This window comes from Aquarana catesbeiana, linkage group LG06 (assembly GCF_042186555.1).
Source record: "Aquarana catesbeiana isolate 2022-GZ linkage group LG06, ASM4218655v1, whole genome shotgun sequence".
Lineage (NCBI taxonomy): Eukaryota > Metazoa > Chordata > Amphibia > Anura > Ranidae > Aquarana > Aquarana catesbeiana.
Window position 1 is genome coordinate 212,172,321 of NC_133329.1, and position 23,217 is coordinate 212,195,537.

General features: G+C 42.6%; 1 protein-coding gene across 1 annotated transcript in view; it reads right to left on the reverse strand.

The window, feature by feature from the left end:
• Positions 1-581: 581 nt before the first annotated feature.
• The window catches only part of LOC141146604 (LITAF domain-containing protein-like), a 285,709-nt gene continuing 263,073 nt past the window's right edge, over positions 582-23,217 (reverse strand). The window contains exons 4-5 of the mRNA XM_073632974.1: positions 20,963-21,128; positions 582-2,214 (exon numbers count right to left, since the gene is read on the reverse strand). Coding sequence (XP_073489075.1) covers positions 2,106-2,214; positions 20,963-21,128 — 275 coding nt within the window. The 3' untranslated portion in view covers positions 582-2,105. The remainder of the gene's footprint in view (positions 2,215-20,962; positions 21,129-23,217) is intronic.

The window sequence follows — 23,217 nt, forward strand, 5'->3', positions numbered from 1 at the left end:
TACAAGGACTGAAGCAAATCTTACTGTGCCACTCTCAATTTGTTACAAAAAGTTTTATCCACACTAAACTCGCTCTGTATTTCGAAGAATTGTGTGGCAAAAAGAATGATCTATACTGGATTTTAATAAGCAATACCTTCAAACATGTGCTTCTGACACAAATGTCTCTGTGAATGTTGAGGACCACACTACTATATTCCTGGACATAAACAGACTATGGATGAAAGCAAATATTAAAGACACCCTAATACAATTCAAATACAGTAAAAGTATAACAATTGGACTAGAGCAGACATATCTAACTTCTGGCTGCGACTGTTGATGGTCTCCTCTGCTGGGTGAAGGTGGGAGGGGAGGGAGATGCACCTTTAGGTGTTGGTGGGCACAACAGTCAGCATGGCCATGGCTTTAGATTAAGAGGGTCTTTACATGCAAAGCTTTGTCATTTGTGTGAAGGTGGTGTACAGGCAGGGAGCTGTGTGAAGGTGGTAGGCACATGTTGGGCAGTATAGTTGAGCTAAAGCAGGTGGTGCGTATTGAACCAATGTTTTTACAAAGCAAGGTTTAAATGTAAAATAATGGTTAGTAAAAGTTTGCATTTATTTCATATATTTCCAATTAAATGCATTTATTACATTTCAATAACCATTTATAACTATCAAAATGGGGCATGCAGATGAAGATCCAACTACCCTTGTGGCCCATTCTTCAGCTTGAGTTTGACATGCCTGGACTAGATGGTCTGGCATTTTAACCTTTAACTTTTAACGCATAGAGCTCACATTTAAAACTGATTTTCATGTTTTTCCATGAACTGTTTTCTACACTAACACCAAGAAGCGTGTTATATAAACTGTATGTAGCCTCAGCCATTTAATGTTTTGGCAGTGAGACAAGACCTCCCTCTCTCACACTCGGAACAAAACTGAGTTGGGCTGAGCATTGCACAGCTGTTCAATAGACAGCTTTGTATTATCTGAATAAATTAATACAAAGCAAAGCATGTTCTGACTAACTGAGTCAGGATTTATGATGTCATTTGCCCACCTGAGACAATCATGGGAAGAATTGTATTAATTCAGAGATTCAAAGCTGTCTATGAATGGCTGAGTGCTGCTTAGCCCAACTCAATTTTGTTCCGGGTGTGAGATGGGAATATCTCATCTCACTGCTGTAATACAAGGCTGTATGCTGTATGTAGCTAAGGATACATACAGTTTATACAGTGTGCCCAGCAGGGGTAGTATAGAAAATAGTTTGGGTCAGCTTGGTCCAAACAAACTAGTTAAAAGGACAGTAAACATGGAAATCAGCTTTAAAAGCAAGAAATCCAAGTGGGCACATTTTTATATCATAGCAGGGTAGTATAAACTCTAAATAAGCCTCTAGTAAGGAATGCAGTTCAGATTATTGAATTACGTAATGTGAGTGGGGCAGAACAGGTCCAGATGAGGCCCGTGAGAAATGATACAGATTGGGGTCTTTTTAAAAATATTTTCACACAAAATTTCACACAAAAACTTTTATCCAAAATTTACACACTTTGTTTCAATTAGAAAATGTGTGAAACTTGGACGAAAGCTATGTGAATCTTATGTGAAAACTTCTATAAATAGTCCCCTTAGATTGCGGTTTTGATTTTTAAAAGTACATCCCACAAATTACAAACACATATTTATAGCAAACATGCTGCACACAAAGTAATTTTAAGGTTTTCTTTATAAAACTAAATGTTAATTAGAAATTGAAGGAAAAAATCATGATAAAGCATTTTTCACACTAGTTTGAATCACTGTATAAAATCCAAGAAGCACTTTAAATCACATTCCCAGTATAAAATCCATTAAACACATGACCAGTAAACCTAGAATGTATAGAAGCAGAGACTTTTATGGTAAAATATCATTGCTTAATGTATCAAAAAGATAGGGTAGAGGTCAGCTCCAAAAACACAAAAATGAATAAATGTACCAACATCCCTGAGAAATAATAATAATATTATGATTGCTTAATATGCTTGTATTTTAGAAAATTTTTGAAAATAAGAAGTAAGACATAGACAATAGTATTCTTCAAAAATATGAACCGGCTTCTTCAGGCATTCCTCATAGCCTTTTATACTTTCCCAGATGATGATTGCAGTTTGGACAAAAGTGGTCAACATCCTTACAGCTATCCACACAAAAGGGAATGAGGCAGCATCCCAGCCAGCAGCTGCAATACATAATAAAAAAAAAAAATAGTTCTATTTTCTGATATATTGCAAATAATGTGGTAAATATAATTTAAAAACGTTTGTATCATTCCTTGTATCATTCTAATAGGATAAAAGCAAAATGTTCATGAGTCAAGGCTGCCCCTAAAAGTACACCTGTCAAAGGTTGGGAATATTTGAGTTACTTTATGGGGGGGGGGAGCCCAAAATAAAATTTCTATAAACTAGTATCTGAAAATAATCTTACCTATCCCCAGTTTCATACTTGACCTTCTTAGTGTTACTTCCTTCCAAATTCCTAGAGATTTATAGTATATGCTGCTGAGCACATCAGAAGATTCAAACCTCAACTTCAGTTCAAAAAATTGAGCTCAAGCACATACGTCCACTGCCTCACTACTGGTCAATGAGACCTCTCTGTTTCTGAACTAAAGTTTTTGGATTTACCCTAATTTTTAACAGATGTGTCAATGTAAGTACAGACACCAATAGGTGTATGATTTCCAGTGATATACAGTAAGCAGGTAGTCTTGGGTGAACAGTTTGGCCAGAGCATGAGTTTGGGCCGAACATTTGCCTGTTCGACCATTGACCAAACACCCAAATTTGCAGGGTGTTCGCCCTACCAAACATCCTGCAATGCACTGCACATTGCATTCTGCGCTTTGACCATTTATGGCTGACTTAACTCTTAAGAGCCAGCCCACAGGGCTGAGGGCTTTTGATAGGTGTACTGAGGAAGGGTGCTGTGATGTTTTCTTGAAGCTATTTTGAAGCCTTTATTTGCCTTCATGAAGAAACACAGTTATGACATCACTGGTATGTCTAAATAAGGTACAGGGTGTCCAAAATGAGATATCTGAAAAAAACAATGTGATATAGATAGATGTCTTGCAAGCTACCAATTAGGGATGAGCTTCGTGTTCGAGTCGAACCCATGTTTGACTCGAACATCGTCTGTTCGCCCGTTCGCTGAATTGCGTGTGGCGCGTCACTGCCCATAATTCACTGCGGCATCGCAGTGCATTGCTGGCTGATGATTGGCCAAGCATGCACTATGACCCGCATGCTTGGCCAATCACAGCGCCGTCCGAACAGAGAGCCGTAATTGGCCAAAGCCAAGGAGGCTTTGGCCAATTATGGCTCAGGGGATTTAGTACACGTCCCACACTATATAAGGCCGCCTGCATGGTGGCCCTGTGTAGTGTGTGTTCCGGCATTGAAAGAGATAGACAGAGAGACAGTGTCATTTGATTTAAGTTAGATAGATTAGGCAGGACACTCAGTGAGTTAGCTGCACTTACAGTGTATTGTGTATATATATGCATCCCAGGTGTTGTGTATATATATATATATATATATATATATATATACACTGTATTCAGTTTAGCTAGATCCATTCCTGTTATCTTCCTACTGACATGCAGGCTTGTCTTGTTACAGTATTTACAGCTACCTGAACAAAATTGCTGGTGTTCTTTTGACCCTATTAGTACCACAGTCAGGCAGCTAGACTAATTACAGTTAGTGTAGTGCGTCCTCCTCACAGTGTTCAGTTAAAGCTACAAGTTAGTTTAGTGTGACCTCTGCACAGTGTTCAGCTAAAACTACAAGTTAGTGTAGTGAGACCTCTGCACAGTGTTCAGCTAAAGCTACAAGTTAGGGTAGTGCGTCCTCCTCACAGTGTTCAGCTAACGCTACAAGTTAGTGTAGTGCGTCCTCCTCAAAGTGTTCAGCTAAAACAACAAGTTAGTGTAGTGCGACCTCTGAACAGTGTTCAGCTAAAGCTACAAGTTAGTGTAGTGCATCCTCCTCACAGTGTTCAGCTAAAACTACAAGTTAGTGTAGTGCGAGCTCTGCACAGTGTTCAGCTAAAGCTACCTGTAGAAGGTTGGTGGTGTTTTCCTGATCCTATCACTACCGCAGGCAGCTAAATAAGCTACAAGTTAGTTTTTTGCGAGCTCTGCACAGTGTTCACCTAAAGCTACCTGTAGAAGGTTGGTGGTGTTTTCCTGATCCTATCACTACTGCAGGCAGCTAAATAAGCTACAAGTTAGTGTAGTGTGTCCTCCTCACAGTGTTCAGCTAAAACTACAAGTTAGTGTAGTGCGTCCTCCTCACAGTGTTCAGCTAAAACTACAAGTTAGTGTAGTGTGACCTCTGCACAGTGTTCAGCTAAAGCTACAAGTTAGTGTAGTGCATCCCCTGAACAGTGTTCAGCTAAAACTACAAGTTAGTGTAGTGCGACCTCTGCACAGTGTTCAGCTAAAGCTACAAGTTAGTGTAGTGCGTCCTCTGAACAGTGTTCAGCTAAAACTACTAGTTAGTGTAATGCGACCTCTGCACAGTGTTCAGCTAAAGCTACAAGTTAGTGTAGTGCGTCCTCCTCACAGTGTTCAGCTAAAGCTACAAGTTAGTGTAGTGTGTCCTCCTCACAGTGTTCCGCTAAAACTACAAGTTAGTTTTTTGCGAGCTCTGCACAGTGTTCAGCTAAAGCTACCTGTAGAAGGTTGGTGGTGTTTTCCTGATCCTATCACTACCGCAGGCAGCTAAATAAGCTACAAGTTAGTTTTTTTGCGAGCTCTGCACAGTGTTCAGCTAAAGCTACCTGTAGAAGGTTGGTGGTGTTTTCCTGATCCTATCACTACCGCAGGCAGCTAAATAAGCTACAAGTTATTTTTTGCGAGCTCTGCACAGTGTTCACCTAAAGCTACCTGTAGAAGGTTGGTGGTGTTTTCCTCATCCTATCACTACCGTAGGCAGCTAAATAAGCTACAAGTTATTTTTTGTGAGCTCTGCAAAGTGTTCACCTAAAGCTACCTGTAGAAGGTTGGTGGTGTTTTCCTGATTCTATCACTACCGCAGACAGCTAAATAAGCTACAAGTTAGTTTTTTGCGAGCTCTGCACAGTGTTCAGCTAAAGCTACCTGTAGAAGGTTGGTGGTGTTCTCATACTACAGGCAGGCAGTTGATTTTGCTAGCTGCAGTATCAGTATATATATATATATATATATATATATATATATATATATATATATATATATATATATATATATATAAAACCCAGCTTAGTGCAGCTACAGGCCATTAGTATGTCTGGAAGGCCAACAAGGAGAGGAAGACAGTCACAAGCCAATAAAAGAGGGCAAGCAGGCTCTGTGTCTAGAGGCAACAGTGCTGATCATGGAGACGGTGCATCCTCATCAGCACGTGGCCGCGGGACACGCTTGGCCTTTTTTTCGGCAGCTGGCCATGTTGAGCCGCAACATGCGGAAGACTTGTTCGAGTGGATGACCAAGCCGTCCTCATCCTCCTCATCCTCTCTCACCCATGCTCAGGGTAGTTTGTCTGGCAAAGCAGCTGCCAACGCAGCCTCTTCCCTCGGCTCATTGGCATCAGTGACTCCTTCCCTAGCCCCACCATGTCCTCCTGAGGAGTCCCTCGAACTGTTTGACCACAGTGTTGGGTACATGCTCCAGGAGGATGCCCGGCGTTTAGAAGGCTCTGATGATGATACTGAGCTAGATGAAGGCAGTAACGTGAGCAGGGACAGGTGGGGGTGCCCAAGAAGGACAGCAATCTGGCAGTCATGCTCCCCCTGCTGCAGCATACTACCAGGTTTGCTCCAGTGATGAGGAGGGAGGGGATGATGAGGTCACTGACTCAATGTGGGTGCCTGATAGGAGAGAGGAGGAGGCACATCACCAACGAGGCAGGATGCCCTCCAGGGGCCAGCCTAAGGGCAGCACACTGACTGCATCACACCCCAAAGCTCCGCATGTGCAGGGCGCTGCTGTCTCTGCACGTTATTCCAAAAGTTCTTTGGTGTGGGCCTTTTTTGAGACTAGTGCACCAGATCGCACCGCTGCTATTTGCAACATATGTCTCAAGCGTATCTCGCGTGGCCAAAACATCTCCTGCTTGGGCACCACATGCTTGACCAGACATATGTTGACCTGCTATGCAGTTTGTTGGCAAGCGTATCTAAAAGACCCACACCAAAGAACAAAGAGGACCTCTCCTTGCTCCTCATCAGCTGAGATCTCCAACCCCACTATACCTTTAGTCCTCTCTGAGACCTGCACTAAGAGGAATGAAGGTGTAGAATTAGGTGTGTCACAACCAAGTACTTGCGGGCAATCTGCTTTCGGTACACCAGCGTCAGATTGTACCAGGCAAATTTCCCTGCCCCAGCTGCTGCACCGCCGAAAGAAGTTCGCTCCCAGCCATCCACATGCCCAGCGGTTGAATGCTAGCTTAGCAAAATTGCTAGCACTTCAACTGCTGCCTTTTCAGTTGGTAGACTCTGCCCCCTTCTGTGAGTTTTTGGAATGTGCGGTTCCTCAGTGGCAGGTACCCAAATGCCACTTTTTCTCACGGAAGGCGATTCCGGCTCTCTACCGGCATGTGGAAGGCAATGTCTTGGCCTCGCTGGACAGGGCGGTCAGTGGTAAGGTGCATATTACCGCTGACTCATGGTCCAGCAGGCATGGACAGGGACGTTACCTAAGTTTCACCGCGCATTGGGTGACTCTGCTGGCAGCTGGGAAGGATGCAGGACAAGGTGCAGTAGTGTTGGAGGTTGTTCTGCCACCACGCCTCCAAAATGCCACTACTAATGATTGTGACACACCTCTCTCCTCCACCCCCTCCTCTTCTTCTTCCTCCATGGCCTCTTCCTGTGCTTGGTCCTCGGAACCAGCGGTGCTCCGTAGCCATTCAAGGGGCTACGCAAGTATGCAGGCCAAAAGATGCCATGCGGTGCTTGAGCTGGTGTGCTTGGGGGACAGGAGCCACACTGGGGAAGAGGTTCTGTCAGCTCTGCAGGGGCAGGTTCAGAGGTGGTTGACGCCACGCCAACTTAAGGCAGGAATGGTGGTTTGCGACAATGGCACCAACCTCCTCTCCGCCCTCCGACAGGGACAAATGACCCATGTGCCCTGTTTGGCTCACGTCCTTAACTTGGTGATGCAGCGGTTCTTGGGCAGGTACCCGGGCTTACAGGATGTCCTGAGGCAGGCCAGGAAAGTCTGTGTGCATTTCTGCCGGTCATATAATGCCAGTGCTCGGCTGGCCGACCTCCAAAAGGAGTTTAACCTGCCCAAGAACCGCCTAATCTGTGACATGCCCACCAGGTGGAACTCAACGTTGGCCATGCTGCAGTGGCTGCACATGCAGCAGAGGGCCATCGATGAGTGCTTGTGTGACTATGGCACCAGGACAGGGTCAGGGGAGCTTGTTTTTTTTCCCCTACGCCAGTGGGCCATGATCAGGGATGCATGCACTGTCCTGTCACCATTTGAGGAGGCCATGAGGATGGTAAGCAGTGACAGTGCATGCATCAGTGACACTGTCCCCCTTGTCCACCTGTTGGAGCACACGCTGCGTGGAATAATGGACAGGGCACTTGAGGCAGAACAGAGGCAGGAAGAGGAGGACTTCCTTAGCTCTCAAGGCCCCCTTTATCCAGACAGTGTTCCTGCGTGCCTGCTGATCACACAGGAAGAGGACGAGGAGGAGAAGGAGGATTGTGTCAGTATGGAGGTGGAGCCTGGCACTCAGCATCAGCAGCAGTCTTTAAGGGATCCTTCCCAAGAAACACATGGACTTGTATGTGGCTGGGAGGAGGTAGCTGCAGACCATGTCGTCCTTAGTGACCCAGAGGACTCCGGACCAAATGCCTCAGCAAACCTACGCTGCGTGGCCTCCCTGATCCTGCAAAGCCTGCATAAGGATTCTCGTATTCGTGGTTTCAAGGAGAAGGACCAATACTGGCTGGCAACCCTCCTTGAGCTACGTTACAAGGGTAAGGTTGCGGACCTTATCTTGCCATCACAGAGGGAGCAGAGGATGAAACATCTTCGGGAGGCCTTCCAGAAAGGTCTGTGCAACGCGTTTCCAGAGACTGGGAGGTTACAAACTCCTGTTTCTGGACAACGTGTTGCTGAGGCTTCGGTCAGTCAAAGAAGGAGCGGTGGAGAAGGTGGCCATCTGACCGATGCGTTCAGACAATTTTTTAGTCCGCAGCCCCAAGGTATGATCGGTTCCAGCAAACATCGCCAGCGTCTGTTTTACATGATGCAGGAATACCTAGGGGCAAGATCTGACATGGACACCTTTCCCACCGAAAATCCTTTGGGTTACTGGGTCTTGAGGATGGATCACTGGCCAGAGCTTGCACAGTATGCAATTGAGCTACTGGCCTGTCCTGCATCCAGCGTTCTTTCGAAACGCACATTCAGTGCTGCTGGTGGTTTTGTAACCGATCACAGGGTGCGTCTGTCCACCGACTTGGTCGATCGACTGACCTTCATAAAAATGAATCAGTCTTGGATCACCACCAGCTACCAAGCACCTGATGCTGATGTAACCGAATAATTTTTTTTGAAATCTTAGATCCCTTTAAAGACTGGCTATGCTGATGCTGAGTGACTATCCTGAGTAATTATCCTCTTCCTCCTCAATGATCACGCTGATAGTTTGTAAGAACATTTTTGGTTCTGGGCACCGCCACCAGTGCCTAAGGCCCAATTTTTCAGCCCCTGTTTAACAGAGGCGTGCAATTACAATTTTTGATGCAATACTTTGCAGCAGGACTCGTTCCTGCATTCCAACTAGAGTATCTGTGAGGGGTTGCAGTGTTGTGGCACCAGTGCCTAAGGCCCAATTTTTCAGCCCCTGTTTAACAGGGGTGTGTAATTACAATTTTTGATGCAATACTTTGCAGCAGGGCTCGTTCCTGCGTTCCAGCTAGAGTATCTGTAAGGGGTTGCAGTGTTGTGGCACCAGAACCAGTGCCTAAGGCCCAATTTTTCAGCCCCTGTTCAACAGGGGCATGTAATTACAATTCTTGATCTAATATTTCACAGCATGGCCCCTTTTCTGCGCCCACCAAGAGCGAGTGAGGACTTACAGTGTTGTGGCACCAGCACCACCACCATAGGCCCAATTTTTCTGCCCCTGTTTAACAGGGCATGTAATTACAATTTTTGATGCAATACTTTGCAGCAGGGCTCGTTCCTGTGTTCCAACTAGAGTATCTGTGAGGGGTTGCAGTGTTGTGGCACCAGCACCAGTGCCTAAGGCCCAATTTTTCAGCCCCTGTTTAACAGGGGCGTGTAATTACAATTTTTGATGCAATACTTTGCAGCAGGGCTCGTTCCTGTGTTCCAACTAGAGTATCTGTGAGGGGTTGCAGTGTTGTGGCACTAGCACCAGTGCCTAAGGCCCAATTTTTCAGCCCCTGTTCAACAGGGTTATGTAATTACAATTCTTGATCTAATATTTCACAGCAGGGCCCGTTTCTGCACCACCAAGAGCGAGTGAGGACTTACAGTGTTGTGGCACCAGCACCACCACCACCACCAAAGGCCCAATTTTTCTGCCCCTGTTCAACAGGGGCAGAAATGTTGAGGGCATGTGGCCTGGTACGGTTCAGGAGGGGGGGCAGCTCTCCCCCCCCTCTTTTCCTGCAGCCTGCCAGGTTGCATGGATTTTTAGGGGAAACCCACGCCATTTTTTAAAAAAGTGTGGGCGCGGGGTTCCCCTTAAAATCCATACCAGACCTGAAGGGTCTGGTAAGGATTTTGAGGGGGACCCCCACGCCATTTTTTAAAAAAATTTGGCACGGGTTTCCCCTTAATATCCATACCAGACCTGAAGGGCATGGTATGGAATTTAGGGGGACCCCCACGCCATTTTTTTTTTATTTTGGTTCGGGGTTCCCCTGTGGGGAAATCCCATGCTGTTTTTATCAATGAACTTTTATGTGTATTGTCGGACCGACAATTCATTAATAGCCGTGAGTAGTTTTAAATTACTTTTTTTCCTTTGAAATGTAATTTTGCTGGCAGACTGTTCTAAACACGGGAAACATGTGCCCCTTTACAGGCATACTATAGACACCCCCCACATACGAAATTTAAAGGAATATTACACTTTTATTGTTTCACTTTAAGCATTATTAAAATCACTGCTCCCGAAAAAAACGGCTGTTTTTAAAGCTTTTTTTTGCATTGATCCATGTCCCCTAGGGCAGGACCCAGGTCCCCAATGCATATAAGCTTTTAAAATTAGCACTTTTGATTTTTCCCATAGACTTTTAAAGGGTGTTCCGCGGCTTTCGAATTTGCCGCGAACACCCCAAATTGTTCGCTGTTCGGCGAACTGGCGAACAGCCGATGTTCGAGTCGAACATGAGTTCGACTCGAACTCAAAGCTCATCCCTAATCACAGGCTAGGTGAGGGATAGGAGCTGCAAGTGCCTGCCTGTTCACACTAGACTGCATGGTAAAATGCAGAGCTTTATTGTACTGGCAGCTGTCCATGTGAGGTGTGTGAAAGGGATTTACTATGTGCATGGCACATGGTCCTTTTTTTTCTTCTTCCAATTTTGCTGAAATGTCAAAATGGCATTTCATTCATTTCTATGTTGAGCTGTGATGAGTAGAAATGGACACCTTCAGGTAAACTCCAATCCATTGCTGAAAAATGCATTCAGTGTATTTTTCAACACTGCACTGTTCAACACCTAGGGACTCCACTGTAGTGTGAACAGGGCACAAAGGAAAAACAAATGTTTCCTTTGTGCCCTTGCAGTGACTGGTGTTGAAAAACACCAGTCCCATAGTTGCCAACATTTAAAAAAAACATTTAGGGGCATTTTTTTCTGTGCGTCCAGAAAGCGACTGTGGGCGGGGCATGGCCTTAATTAGGGGCAGGGCATTCATTCATTATGGGCGTGTCTATAGAACGAAGTTTGTTGGCTGCAAAAAGTGGGCATGGTTTAAGTTAGGCTAAATATTGAGCATGGCTTAAAGAGGGTGTGATTAAATAGAGTCTGAGATGACTTACAGTGCAGAATGTGGTAATGTTAAATAGGGAATGTACAGCATAGAATGAGGGGGGCAACGATACCAAGTGTGAACCTTCCCCCCATACCAAAAAGGATGAATAGTACATAGAGTGGCTGGGTTGGCATAGTCTAGTATGTAGGGGAGCCCCCAGAGGTCCGTAGTATGTAAGGGGGCAAAAAAGAAAAAAGTTGGGACTTTGAATGAGGCATGTAAATTAGCTAAAAAATGAGTCAATGTTGAAAAACATATATTTATTGTCTAAAACAATAGATTAACATAATACAAAGAGTATATACATACTATATAAACATGTAAGCATCGGGTTACAGATCATAATACTTAAAAACAACCATAGCAACAGAACACACTGCATTCATGTAGTGTGGGACATATGTCCTCCATGTCATAAAATCACTTAGAAAGCGAGATGATGGGGAAATATCTAGATGAGTAAGAATGTTTTTAACCGTCTGTAGGAACATAATGCATACAAATAAGTCTGATGCGTTTCATGGAAATGCTCCACTTCCTCAGGGGCGAATGTATCAGTATCTGTAGGAAGACATAGATAAGCCACAATGGTCTGATGTTATACACAAACATTGGGAAAAATATGGCTATGTAGAGAGAGGAAAACACCCATTCCTTAAAGATACTCACATATCGGTTGGGTCTGGAACATATAAACTGAGAAATGAGGGCTGTTGAAGATGTCTGTCCTGGGAGCTGTGGTGACAGTAACCCACAAGGAAACGGGGCGCATGTATATAAGTGCCCAAATGATAAGAAACGAGTGGTCTCAAATCCAGGTGATGGTTTTTAAGGGCTCCATTTCTGTAGAGTGAAGTGAATTGAGTACAGCTAAGTATATGCTGATGTTTAAATAATAAGAAATGAATGGGGCCCATCACCAAAGTAAAAAACAAATGACTAGGTTGTAGAAAGACTGTGTATGTCCAAAGAAGCAGGACCTCAAAGTTAGGGAAAGAGAGCATGGGTCAAGTAAGTGGTCTGTGTTACAAGACCGGATAACCATAACAACGAAGCTAAAAAACAATAAAGAGTTCAGAGAGAGATGGTCAAAGGAACTGAATATACAGTTCACTGATAAACAATGGGAGGCAGCCTGTATTCTGTCCCATAAAGGTTCGATAAGCACACGGATGCAGGAAACGGCTTATAAGATCTTGACTCACTGGTATGCCACCCCTGATAAACTACATAAATGGTTCCCTCAGACTACCGAATTATGCTGGAGATGCAATAAGGCCAGAGGTACGTTGCTACACGTTTGGTGGCAATGTGACCTGATCCAAGTTTTCTGGGATGGGGTGAGGAAAGTTATTCAACAGATCACGGAGACCAAACTAAAATTGGATGCGGCATGTTGCTTGCTTCATGTAACAAATTCTTCATTTAAAAAATATAAAGCATCTCTCTCTAAGCACCTGATTAATGCAGCCAACTCACTTATTCCACTTTACTGGAAATCCACATAAACTCCTACACTAAAAGAATGGCTTCATAAAGTTGCATATATCTGCGAGATGGAAGATACAGCAGCACAATCATCTGAAATAATAGAGAAATATCATAAAACTTGGTCTCCGTGGTTTGTTTTCAAGTACTCACAGGCCTTTGAACAACTAATGAGATAAGCAGAGGGTCCGAACACATTCCTTCTGATCTGATGATTTACAAACTCCTGGATATATCCCTAGTGATTTAAAACATCATGTTGTTTTGCATATGGTAGAATTGTCCTAAATATTATAGATCAATCCAACAGGTCCTCCCTAACAATGTAACCCAAGGTACCCTCCCCTATTATTTTCAATGTCCCCCTTTTTCTTTTTTTTTCTTTTTTCTTCTTCTTTTCACATATTCCACCCTTCTCAATTATCTTCTGTACTTTCTCTCTTTTCACTCATCCCATTTCCCCTTTTAATAATAATTGGAGTACTTATTGGTAAAAATGGTAGATCATATAGCGAGTTATCAAGACTACAATAACGACAGGATTTGTATAGTGATATTATGACCACTTGCATATCCTGCCTTTGACATCACCATGTGTCATAATTGGTAAATTGGTTTCATTATATGTTTGCCAATCATTATTAATATCCAAGACAACGTAACTGTACTCAATTGGATTGTTCACTGTATTGCACTTTATACCTAATTTTCAACTTATTCTATACAGATTTGTATGTATACAAGTTTAATGCTTTAATAAACTTTTATGTAAAAAAAAAAAAAACAATAAAGAAGTGAAAAATGGTGCTGAAAGAGCCTTAAAAAAGAGAACGTGCAGAGTGATTACATTGTAGTGCTATAGAGCAGTGGTTCTCAACCCTGTTCTCAAGTACCACCAACAGGCCATGTTTTGGGAATTTCTTTTAGATAAAATAGCTGTCCAAAATACCAAGCCAATGACTCTGATTTAAAGCAAGATAAAGGAAAATCTGCAAATGTGGCCTGTTGGGGGTACCTGAGGACAGGGCTGAGAACCACTGCTATAGAGAACAATGATATGATAAGATAATTTCTTCATTGTCATTACGACAAGTCACAATGAAATTCGATTCTACACTCTCTAGCTCACATTTTCAACCTCTCCCTCTCTTGTGGCATCTTCTCAAACTCTCTAAAACATGCGCTAGTCACCCCCATACTTAAAAAGCCCTCACTGGACCCCACCAATCTCAACAACTTACGTTCCCATCTCCTTACTCTCCTTCTCCTCCAAACTTCTTGAAAGACTGGTCTACAACTGACTAAGCAACCATCTGACCATGAATAAACTTCTTGATCCCCTTCAGTCCGGTTTTCGTCCTCAACATTCCACGGAAGCTGCTCTCCTTAAACTCTCAAATGACCTACTAATGGCTAAAACCAGTGGACACTATTCTGTACTACTTCTCCTGGATCTCTCTGCTGCCTTTGACACAGTGGACCACCCACTCCTCAAAAAACTCCACTCTTTTGGTCTCCGTGACTGTACTCTTCGCTGGTTCTCATCCTACCTATCCCACCGCTCCTTCAGTGTCACTTACAACTCTACTTCCTCCTCTCCTCTTCCTTTCTCCGTTGGGGTCCCCCAAGGTTCTGTTCTTGGACCTATCCTTTTCTCAATCTACACCACCTCCTTGGGTCAGTTGATTGCCTCCCACGGCTTTAAATATCATCTCTACGCTGATGACACCCAAATCTATTTCTCCACCCCCCAGCTCTCTCCATCTGTCTCCTCGCGCATTACCAACTTACTAGCAGACATATCAGCCTGGATGTCACATCACTTCCTCAAACTCAACCTATCCAAAACCGAGCTCATGATATTTCCTCCCTCAGGTGCCACTTCCCCTGATTTCTTTGTCAATATCAACGGCTCAACTATCAACCCATCTCCCCACGCCAAGGTCCTAGGTGTAATCCTGGACTCTGAACTAACCTTTTGACCCCACATTCTATCACTATCCAAAACTTGCCCCCTCAGTCTCTGCAACATCTCCAAGATACGCCCCTTCCTAACCAATGTCACCACAAAGCTTCTAATCCACTCCCTGGTCATCTCCCGCCTCGACTACTGCAACTCCCTCCTCACTGGTTTACCTCTAAATAGGCTATCCCCACTTCAGTCCATCATGAACGCTGCTGCCAGGCTCATCCACCTCACAAACCGCTCAGCGTCTGCTACACCCCTCTGCCAATCCCTCCATTGGCTGCCACTCAGTCACCAAATTAAATTCAAGATACTAACTATAACTTACAAAGCCATCCACAACCTAGCCCCCAGCTACATCTCTAACCTAGTCACAAAATACCAACCTAATCGTTCTCTTCGCTCCTCCCAAGACTGCTCTCAAACTCCCTTGTCACCTCATCCCATGCTCGCCTTCAGGACTTCTCCAGAGTCTCTCCCATCCTCTGGAATGCTCTACCCCAATCTGTCCGATTTTCTCCTACTTTATCCACTTTCAGACGATCTCTGAAAACTCATCTCTTCAGAGAAGCCTATCTGGCCCCCACCTAACAACTGTACATTTATCTTCTCAATCAGCACATCACCCACAGTTATAACCTCTTGTATCTCTTGACCTTCCCTCTTAGATTGTAAGCTCTAAGGAGCAGGGCCCTCTGATTCCTACTGCATTAAAGTGTATTGTATTTGTACTGTCTACCCTCAAGTTGTAAAGCACTACGTGAACTGTTGGCGCTATATAAATCCTGTATAATAATAATAATAATCATGTCTTCATATAAAACACTCACATTTTGAAAAAGGAGTAAATGACCCCCCCCCCCACACACACACACACACACACACTACAGGACCAATTGTCTCAGCAGATGCCTAATCTTCACTACTATCAATTTATTTTTTATCGAAGGCTTCATTCATACACCTAATGGCTCTTGGGAAGAAACTTACCCTGAAGCGATTTGTCCTCACCCTAATATTTCTGAACCTTCTGCCAGATGGCAGCAGTTCAAAAAGATGATGTCCAGGATGGGACAAGTCGCTCACTATCCTTCCTGCTCTGCCAACACAGCATGACTGATAAATTTAATCTACAGAGACAAACTTACAGCCCACAAATCTCTGTGCAATGTTTACAATTCTCTGGAGCGCAGCCTTTTCTGCTAGCATACAGTAATGCCGCGTACACACGAACGGATTTTCCGACGGGAAATGTTGGATGTGAGCTTGTTGGCGGTAAGTCCGACCGCGCGTATGCTCCATCGGACAATCGTTCTCGGACTTTCCGCCAACAAATGTTGGCTAACATGTTCTCAAATGCTCACCGAACACAACATTAGCAGAAGAAGCCCAAAGGGTGGCGCGTGACTATTAAACTTCCTTTTTATCGGCTCGCCAACACCCTTCGAACAAAATTCCACAGTTTTGTTGTCGGAAAGACCGATCGTGTGTACGGGGCTTTAGAATATCAGTCCAGGATGCAGTAAGTCAGCACACTCTCAATAGAGGACCGATAAAAGGACTCTAAGATGTTTTTAAAAATATAAAAGCCGCGCATTAGACTGATACATGCATAATTAATAAAATTAATCTGTGAAAAAAAATTTGTGAAAAAGTTCCTTTGTGATATAGAGCTAATAAGAATCCAACTGCAAGAAAGGAAATCCAAAACTCCTCGACTGTCCAATGGTTATCACTTAATAATTGAATGAAACAATTAAAAGTCCCAACTGATGAATGGCATGCTTACCAGATGGCAAGCCAAATTGAGCAGATGGCTTTAACCCAGCCTAGGCCTTTGAAAAACCGATCACAGTGGAATTTGGCAATTTTCACTCGTGAGATTGGCGTGGATTCACAACAAATTCAACCGAAAAAGATATAAAGCAACATAGCATACATACTGAAAAATAACTTGGTAATAAAAAGAAAAAAGGTGGCACTCACAAAGTGAGAGAATCATATAAACACCCAGTGCTTGGAGACAGCAAATAACACACGAAGGACCTCTAAGATATTGGCAAAAATTTAGTGCAAATCATGTGGGTATGTGGATCAACTTCCAGTGAAAAGGATAGTGAATACACCAGCACCACACGGAGGGTCTGCTTACCAGATGATATATATAACAAGTGTGGATATTATATCTGTCAACCGAATGCCTATCCGTGAAGGGGCTAATGCGTGCAGCAAACCGCATAAAAAGCCTGCTTACCAGATGTCAGATTTCGGTGAGCAAAATGACACAGCCAGAGGAAACGACCAACTTAATGTAAAGAGCGGTGTAGATCCATCATAGCAGATATGTCAGGGGCTCCACAATACACATAGTGTAATTGGAAAGATAATACCAAAATAGTGTGATACCATTTAAACTAATTTATTTAAAAAGCAGAATAACACTTATAATGTAATCTTGGTTTGAAAGCGTACGAGATAAAACTAATGCCAGCCGGCAAACAAACAAACTCCCGTCCTCCTCAACAGGGCGACGTGGTGACATCAGCACGTACCTCCCAGATGCGTTTCATCATAAGGTGACGTTTTCAATGGGGAGTTTTTGACTCCCATAAGATGTTTTTGACCTAGACCATATTTCCTAAGGAGTCGCAGGAAATACAAACGCTGCTGACACTTTTTGGTGACAGCTTTCACGTTTGCTGACCAAGCTAAATTCTTGGTAATATAAACACCTAAGAACTTAAAAACAGGGACTCGCTCTACCAATTCTCCGTTAATGTAGAGCGATGCCAGGTCAGTTTTACCTTTCCTAAAATCTAGTATCACTTCTTTGCTCTTTCCTGTATTTAAAGACAGATTGTTTTCCCCACACAACTGTGCAATTCTTCCAACCTCCTTCCTGTAGTACTCCTCGTTGCTACCCTGAATTCGACCAACTATAATAGTGTCATCTACAAATTTGACGGCACTATTCATTGGAAAATAGGGAGTACAGTCACAAGTGTATAACGAGTAGATGAGAGGACTCAATACACAGGCCTGTGGCACTCCTATGCTAATAATGCACTCAGAGGAAACTTATTTACCTAGTCTGACCAGTTGTGGGCAATTCACCAAAACGTCCCTTGTCCATAAATAAAGGGACCCTGCCAATTTTAGCTTAATCATTTTAGTAACTAGTAAGTCTGGAATTACGGTATTAAATACAGAACTGTAATCAATGAACAGCATTCTTACATACAGTAATTGCTAGGGGACTCTAGATGACTTAGAGCCCCGTGCAATGCAAAAGCAATAGCATCCTCCGTACTTCTGTTTGCCCTATATGCAAACTGATGAGGATCAAGATTGTAGTCCTGTAGTCTTTTAAACTATCTACATTTGTAGTTTTAGGGATTGGAGTAATAATAGTTGATTTTAGGCAAGTTGGTACTGCAGCTAGTGATAATGATCTGTTAAGTATCTTAGTAAAGACACCTGCCAGTTCATCCGCACAAGGCCTTAATGACCCTCGCTGTGATACTAGCGGGACCCTCTGCTTTTCTAGTATTCATGGACTTGATTGCCCATTGCACCTCATGTTCTTGCACAAGAGGCAAGATGTCATCTAGACCCAATTCTGGAAAATATGTTTCCTGAGAATCTGTGACCTCAAAACATACAAAAAAACTATTTAGTTCCTCAGCTAATTGAATACTTGGCTTAGCATCTATTTTCTTATCTTCTCTGTGGTTAAGAATATGCTGTAGCCCTTTCCGGGTTATTTCCCTTAAAGTACTCCTCAATTCTGCTTTTATAATCAGATTTGACCTCTTTTATACCTCTCTTTAAATTTGACCTACCCTTTCTGTATTTTATCCTATCACCATCCCTAAAGGCATGATCCCGTTCTCTCAGAAGACACCTAACCCTCTTTGTCCTCCAGGGCTTCTGATTAGAGAAAACCCTGATGTGTTTAACCACTGCGACATTATCTACACGAGTTAGTATGTAACCCAACACCACATCAGTATACGCATTTAGATCCTACTGTTCAAGATAAGGGTGTTATATACGCCCAGCATGATTTACCCATCAATCATGCTGGGCGTATATAGCACCCCCATCAGTGCTAGTTAACCCTCTTTACAGCACTTCCCATGCACAATGGACTCTCATAAACTTGGATCATGGTTCTCTGAAGCACTGCAAGGTAATCACTCTGCACGTTCTATTTTTAAGGCTCTTTCAGCACCATTTTCACTTCTTTTTTGTTTTTTTTTAATCTTTGGTTTTATGGTTATCTGGGCATGTAACACACACCACTTACTTAACCCATGCTCCCTTTCCTCAACTTTGAGGTCCTATTTCTTTGAACATACACAGTCTTTCTACACCCTTTGTCATTTGTTTGTTACTTTGGTAATGGGCCCCGTTCATTTCTTATTATTTAAACATCAGCATATACTTAGCTGTACTCAATTCACTTCACTGGAGCTCTATTGGAGCCCTTAAAAACCATCACCTGGATTTGAGACAACTAATTTCTTATCATTTGGGGACATATACCTATATATATATGCCTGGTTTGCCTGTGGGTTACTGTCACCATAGCTCCCGGGACAGACATCTTCAACAGCCCTAATTTCTCAGTCTATGTGTTGCAGACCCAACCGATATGTGAGTATCTTTAAGGGATGGGTGTTTTCCCCAATATTTTCCCCAATATTTGGTAATAACATCAGACCATTATGGTTTATCTATGTCTTCCTATAGATACTGATGTATTCTCCCCTGAGGAAGTGGAGCATTTTCACGAAATGCGTCAGCCTTATTTGTATGCATTATTTTCCAACAGATGGTTAAAAACATTCTTATTCATCTAGATATTTCCCCATCATCTCGCTTTCTACGTGATTGTATGACATGGAGGACATATGTCCCACACTACATGAATGCAGTGTGTTCTGTTGCTTTGGTTGTTTTTTACATATTATGAGCTGTAACCTGTTGCTTACATGTTTATATAGTATGAATGTACTATGTTAATTCATCTATTGTTTTAGACAATAAATACATGTTTTCAATATTGACTAATTTTTAGCCAATTTACATGCCTTAATCAAAGTCCCAACTTTTTTATTTTTTGCACTCTGATTAGGGATGGAGACATGTGTTTTTATACATTTCATTCTAAGTCCCAAACCCCTTCCTTTCGTAGTATGTAGGGGAGCCCCCAGAAGTATGTAGTATGTAGGGGAGCCCCCAGAGGCCAGTAGTAGGTAGGGCAGCTTCCAGAGGTCTATAGTATATAAGTCAGCATCCAGAGGTCTGTAGTATATAGTAGTCAGCAGGGCAGAGAACTGAGAAATTGGGTTAAAATCTGCTCTGCCCAATTCCTCACAGTTATGCCGCGTACACACGAGCGGACTTTCCGGCGGACTAGGTCCGACGGTCTTTCCAACGGATTTTCTGACTAGGTCCGACGGACTTTCCGAACCAACGGACTTGGCCACACACGCTAGGACTAAGTCCGTTCAGAAATCTGATCAGTTTGAACGTGATAATGTAAACGGGACTAAAAAAGGAAGTTAGCCAGTAGCCAATAGCTTCCCTTGCGTCATGTTTGGTCTGTCGGACCAGCACACAGACGAACAGTTTTCCCAAATTTAGTCTGTCGGACTTTGAGTCTGTCGGACAGATTTGAAACGTATTCTATTTCTAGGTCCATCGGATTTTTATCCCGAAAAACTATCGGACTAGCCCACACACTATCGGATTGTCTGCCGGACTAATCCCGTTGGACCAGGGTCCGCTGGAATGTCCGCTTGTGTGTACGCGGCATTAGGACAGTGCTACAGGAAAAAACTGATTTCATCTTGATCTTTGTCAGCTAACAGCACTTTTTTACTTTTATCTTAAAGTCTAAAGATAGAAGTAAAAAAACTGACGAAGATCAAGTTGGTATCTGGTTTTTCCTGTAGCACTGTCCTAACTGTGAGAAATTGAGCAGAGCAGTTTTCAACCCAATTTCTCACAGTCCAGTGGCTGCATAAAAAACAAAAACAAAAATAAAACGTAATTTTCAGAGAAAATTTTTTTTTTCTACATCCATGTTGCTCTCTGCCACAATTTGGGATTGTTGGCAACTATGCAGTCCCCGCATCTAATGTGAACGAGCCCTTACTTAACTGCAGCACTGAAAAATCTATCATACCAAGCACGGTTAATCTGTGTGGCAGAGCTGTGTGAATCTCAGGGGTGAATGGACATATAAAAACAACTCCCATGAATGTATGTATTCTGTGTATTTAGTGGTTTGCCTGGGGTTCATCTTTAGGTTCGGAAATATTACATGCTGTGAAAGTAAGTTTTATACAAGTTAATAAAATGAGTAAACATTTTGTATACTAGTTTTTGCACTTGGTAAATTAATAGCTGTACTTAGAACCAGGTTGTGATGTTTACCCAAACAAGAGCAGAATGCCAAAGATAAGCCAGGTGAGGAGGCCTGTGTTATACTCCATTCTTGACACTATGTTCTGGCGACAGACTGGACACATGCAAGCAGTAGGTGAATCGTGGAATGAGGTCGTCATGATCACTGTTGTCGATGTGACAGGAGCCATAACAACTGAATGGACAAAAAAAAAGACAAAAAGCAGTATTACCCTGTAGGTCTTAAACTGTAACTCTTTATGCAACAGTGACACCAATATAAGCCAAAGCACGTGTACAGCAAACATATGCTAGGAATGACAAATGCTTTTGTTATTACAAAGAATACATTCAGGGCTGCTACAAATATGCCTGATTTTAGTGTTATAAAACTTGTAATAAAAATAATTGTAACTCTCTCTGATTATATAAATTAACAAAGTCTAAAAATCTCCCTTACAGGTCATCAGTAATATAATCTTTTGCAATTCACTTTACAGTTGTAATCAAACTCACAGCATGGCAATTTCCACTTAACAGATAAAAAGGAAACTTCACTGCATCATGAAATTATGTGTTACGTTCAACTGTAGTTTTGGTGTAAAACTTTGTTAGGGGTCATGCACACCGCAGCTCAAAAAAAAAAAAAAAAGCTGCTTTTATAGGCTTTTGAGCTTTTATTTCAGCTTGAAGAAGCTTGTGCTTTTTTTTGTGCTCTTGTGTGTGTTTTTATTGAGCTTTTGAGCTCATTTGAGCTTCTTTGAGCTCTTTTGAGAATAAACATTTCTTTTTTCACAAACCCTCCTAGATAGTATTTTCTTGACCATTGTATAAACAAATCAAAAAGCTGGAACAAATTTTTCCGCATGTTTTTGAGCTTCTTTGAGCTCTTTTGAACTCTTTGGGGCACTAGCTGCTCTTAAAAACGTGAGTTTGGTAGGGGTTGTTCTGCCTGTAGGAGCATATGCCTGAAAATGCATGAAAAAGACATAGGTTGCATGGACACATTGGCTAACATGGAAGGGAGTTTTTAGGCAGAAAAAAATGAGTTCCTTTGAGCTGCAGTGTGCACAAGCCCTTTGGGACCACCCTTTGGGGCTGAAGGAAGGATACCAGAGTTCCACTATGATACCTGCCACAGTTAGTTTGTTTACAGTTTTAAAATACATTGTAGTAGGTTTGTTAGGTTTTATTATTATTACAGTTTAAAAGCACAGATTCTATACTGTATATATTACTATAATATATTATAATGTGTTGATGCCATTAGACATTTAATAACCTTACATATATTACAATAAATCTTTTAAACAACAATATGTCACATTTTTTTACCATTACCTTTAAAGTGACACTACACAAAATCCTTGAAATTGTAAAATAAAGAATGTGGGGCTATACATGTTCATAAAAAAACGGCACAAAAAAAACACTGCATAAAACTTAAATGTGCACATTAATGAAAAAAAAAGCAAGCATAAAGTCCACAAGTGAATGAATCCCAACACCAAAATGGAATACTCTGAGATAAAACTTCTAGATCTTCCACCACGAGTGCTCAGTATGAAGATGGCTACTCACCAGTAGGGATGAGCTTCGTGTTCGAGTCGAACACATGTTCGACTCGAACATCGTCTGTTCGACCGTTCACCGTATTGTGAACGATATGGGCCGTTCGCGCAAATTACAATGGCACGTCATGGCCCATAATTCACTGTGGCATCGCAGTGCATTGCTGGCTGATGATTGGCCAAGCATGCACTATGACCCGCATGCTTGGCCAATCACAGCACCATCTGTACAGAGAGCATTAATTGGCCAAAGCCAGGGTGGCTTTGGCCAATTATGGCTCAGGGGGTTTAGTACATGCCCCATACTATATAAGGCCGCCTGCACGTCGGCCCTGTGTAGTGTGTTCCAGCGTTGAGAGACAGAGACAGAGAGACAGTGTCATTTGATTTAAGTTAGATAGATTAGGCAGGACAGTCAGTCAGTTAGCTGCACTTACAGTGTATTGTGTATATATATATATATATACACCCCAGGTGTTGTATATAAATATATATATATATATATATATATATATATATATATACACTGTATTCAGTTAGGCTAGATCCGTTCCTGTTATTATCTTCCTACTGACAGGCAGGCAGGTGTTGTTACAGTATTTGAAGAAAATTGCTGGTGTCTTCTGATCCTATTAGTCCTATTAGCTACAGTATTTACAGTTAGTGTAGTGCGACCTCTGCACAGTGTTCAGCTAAAGCTACCTGTAGAAGATT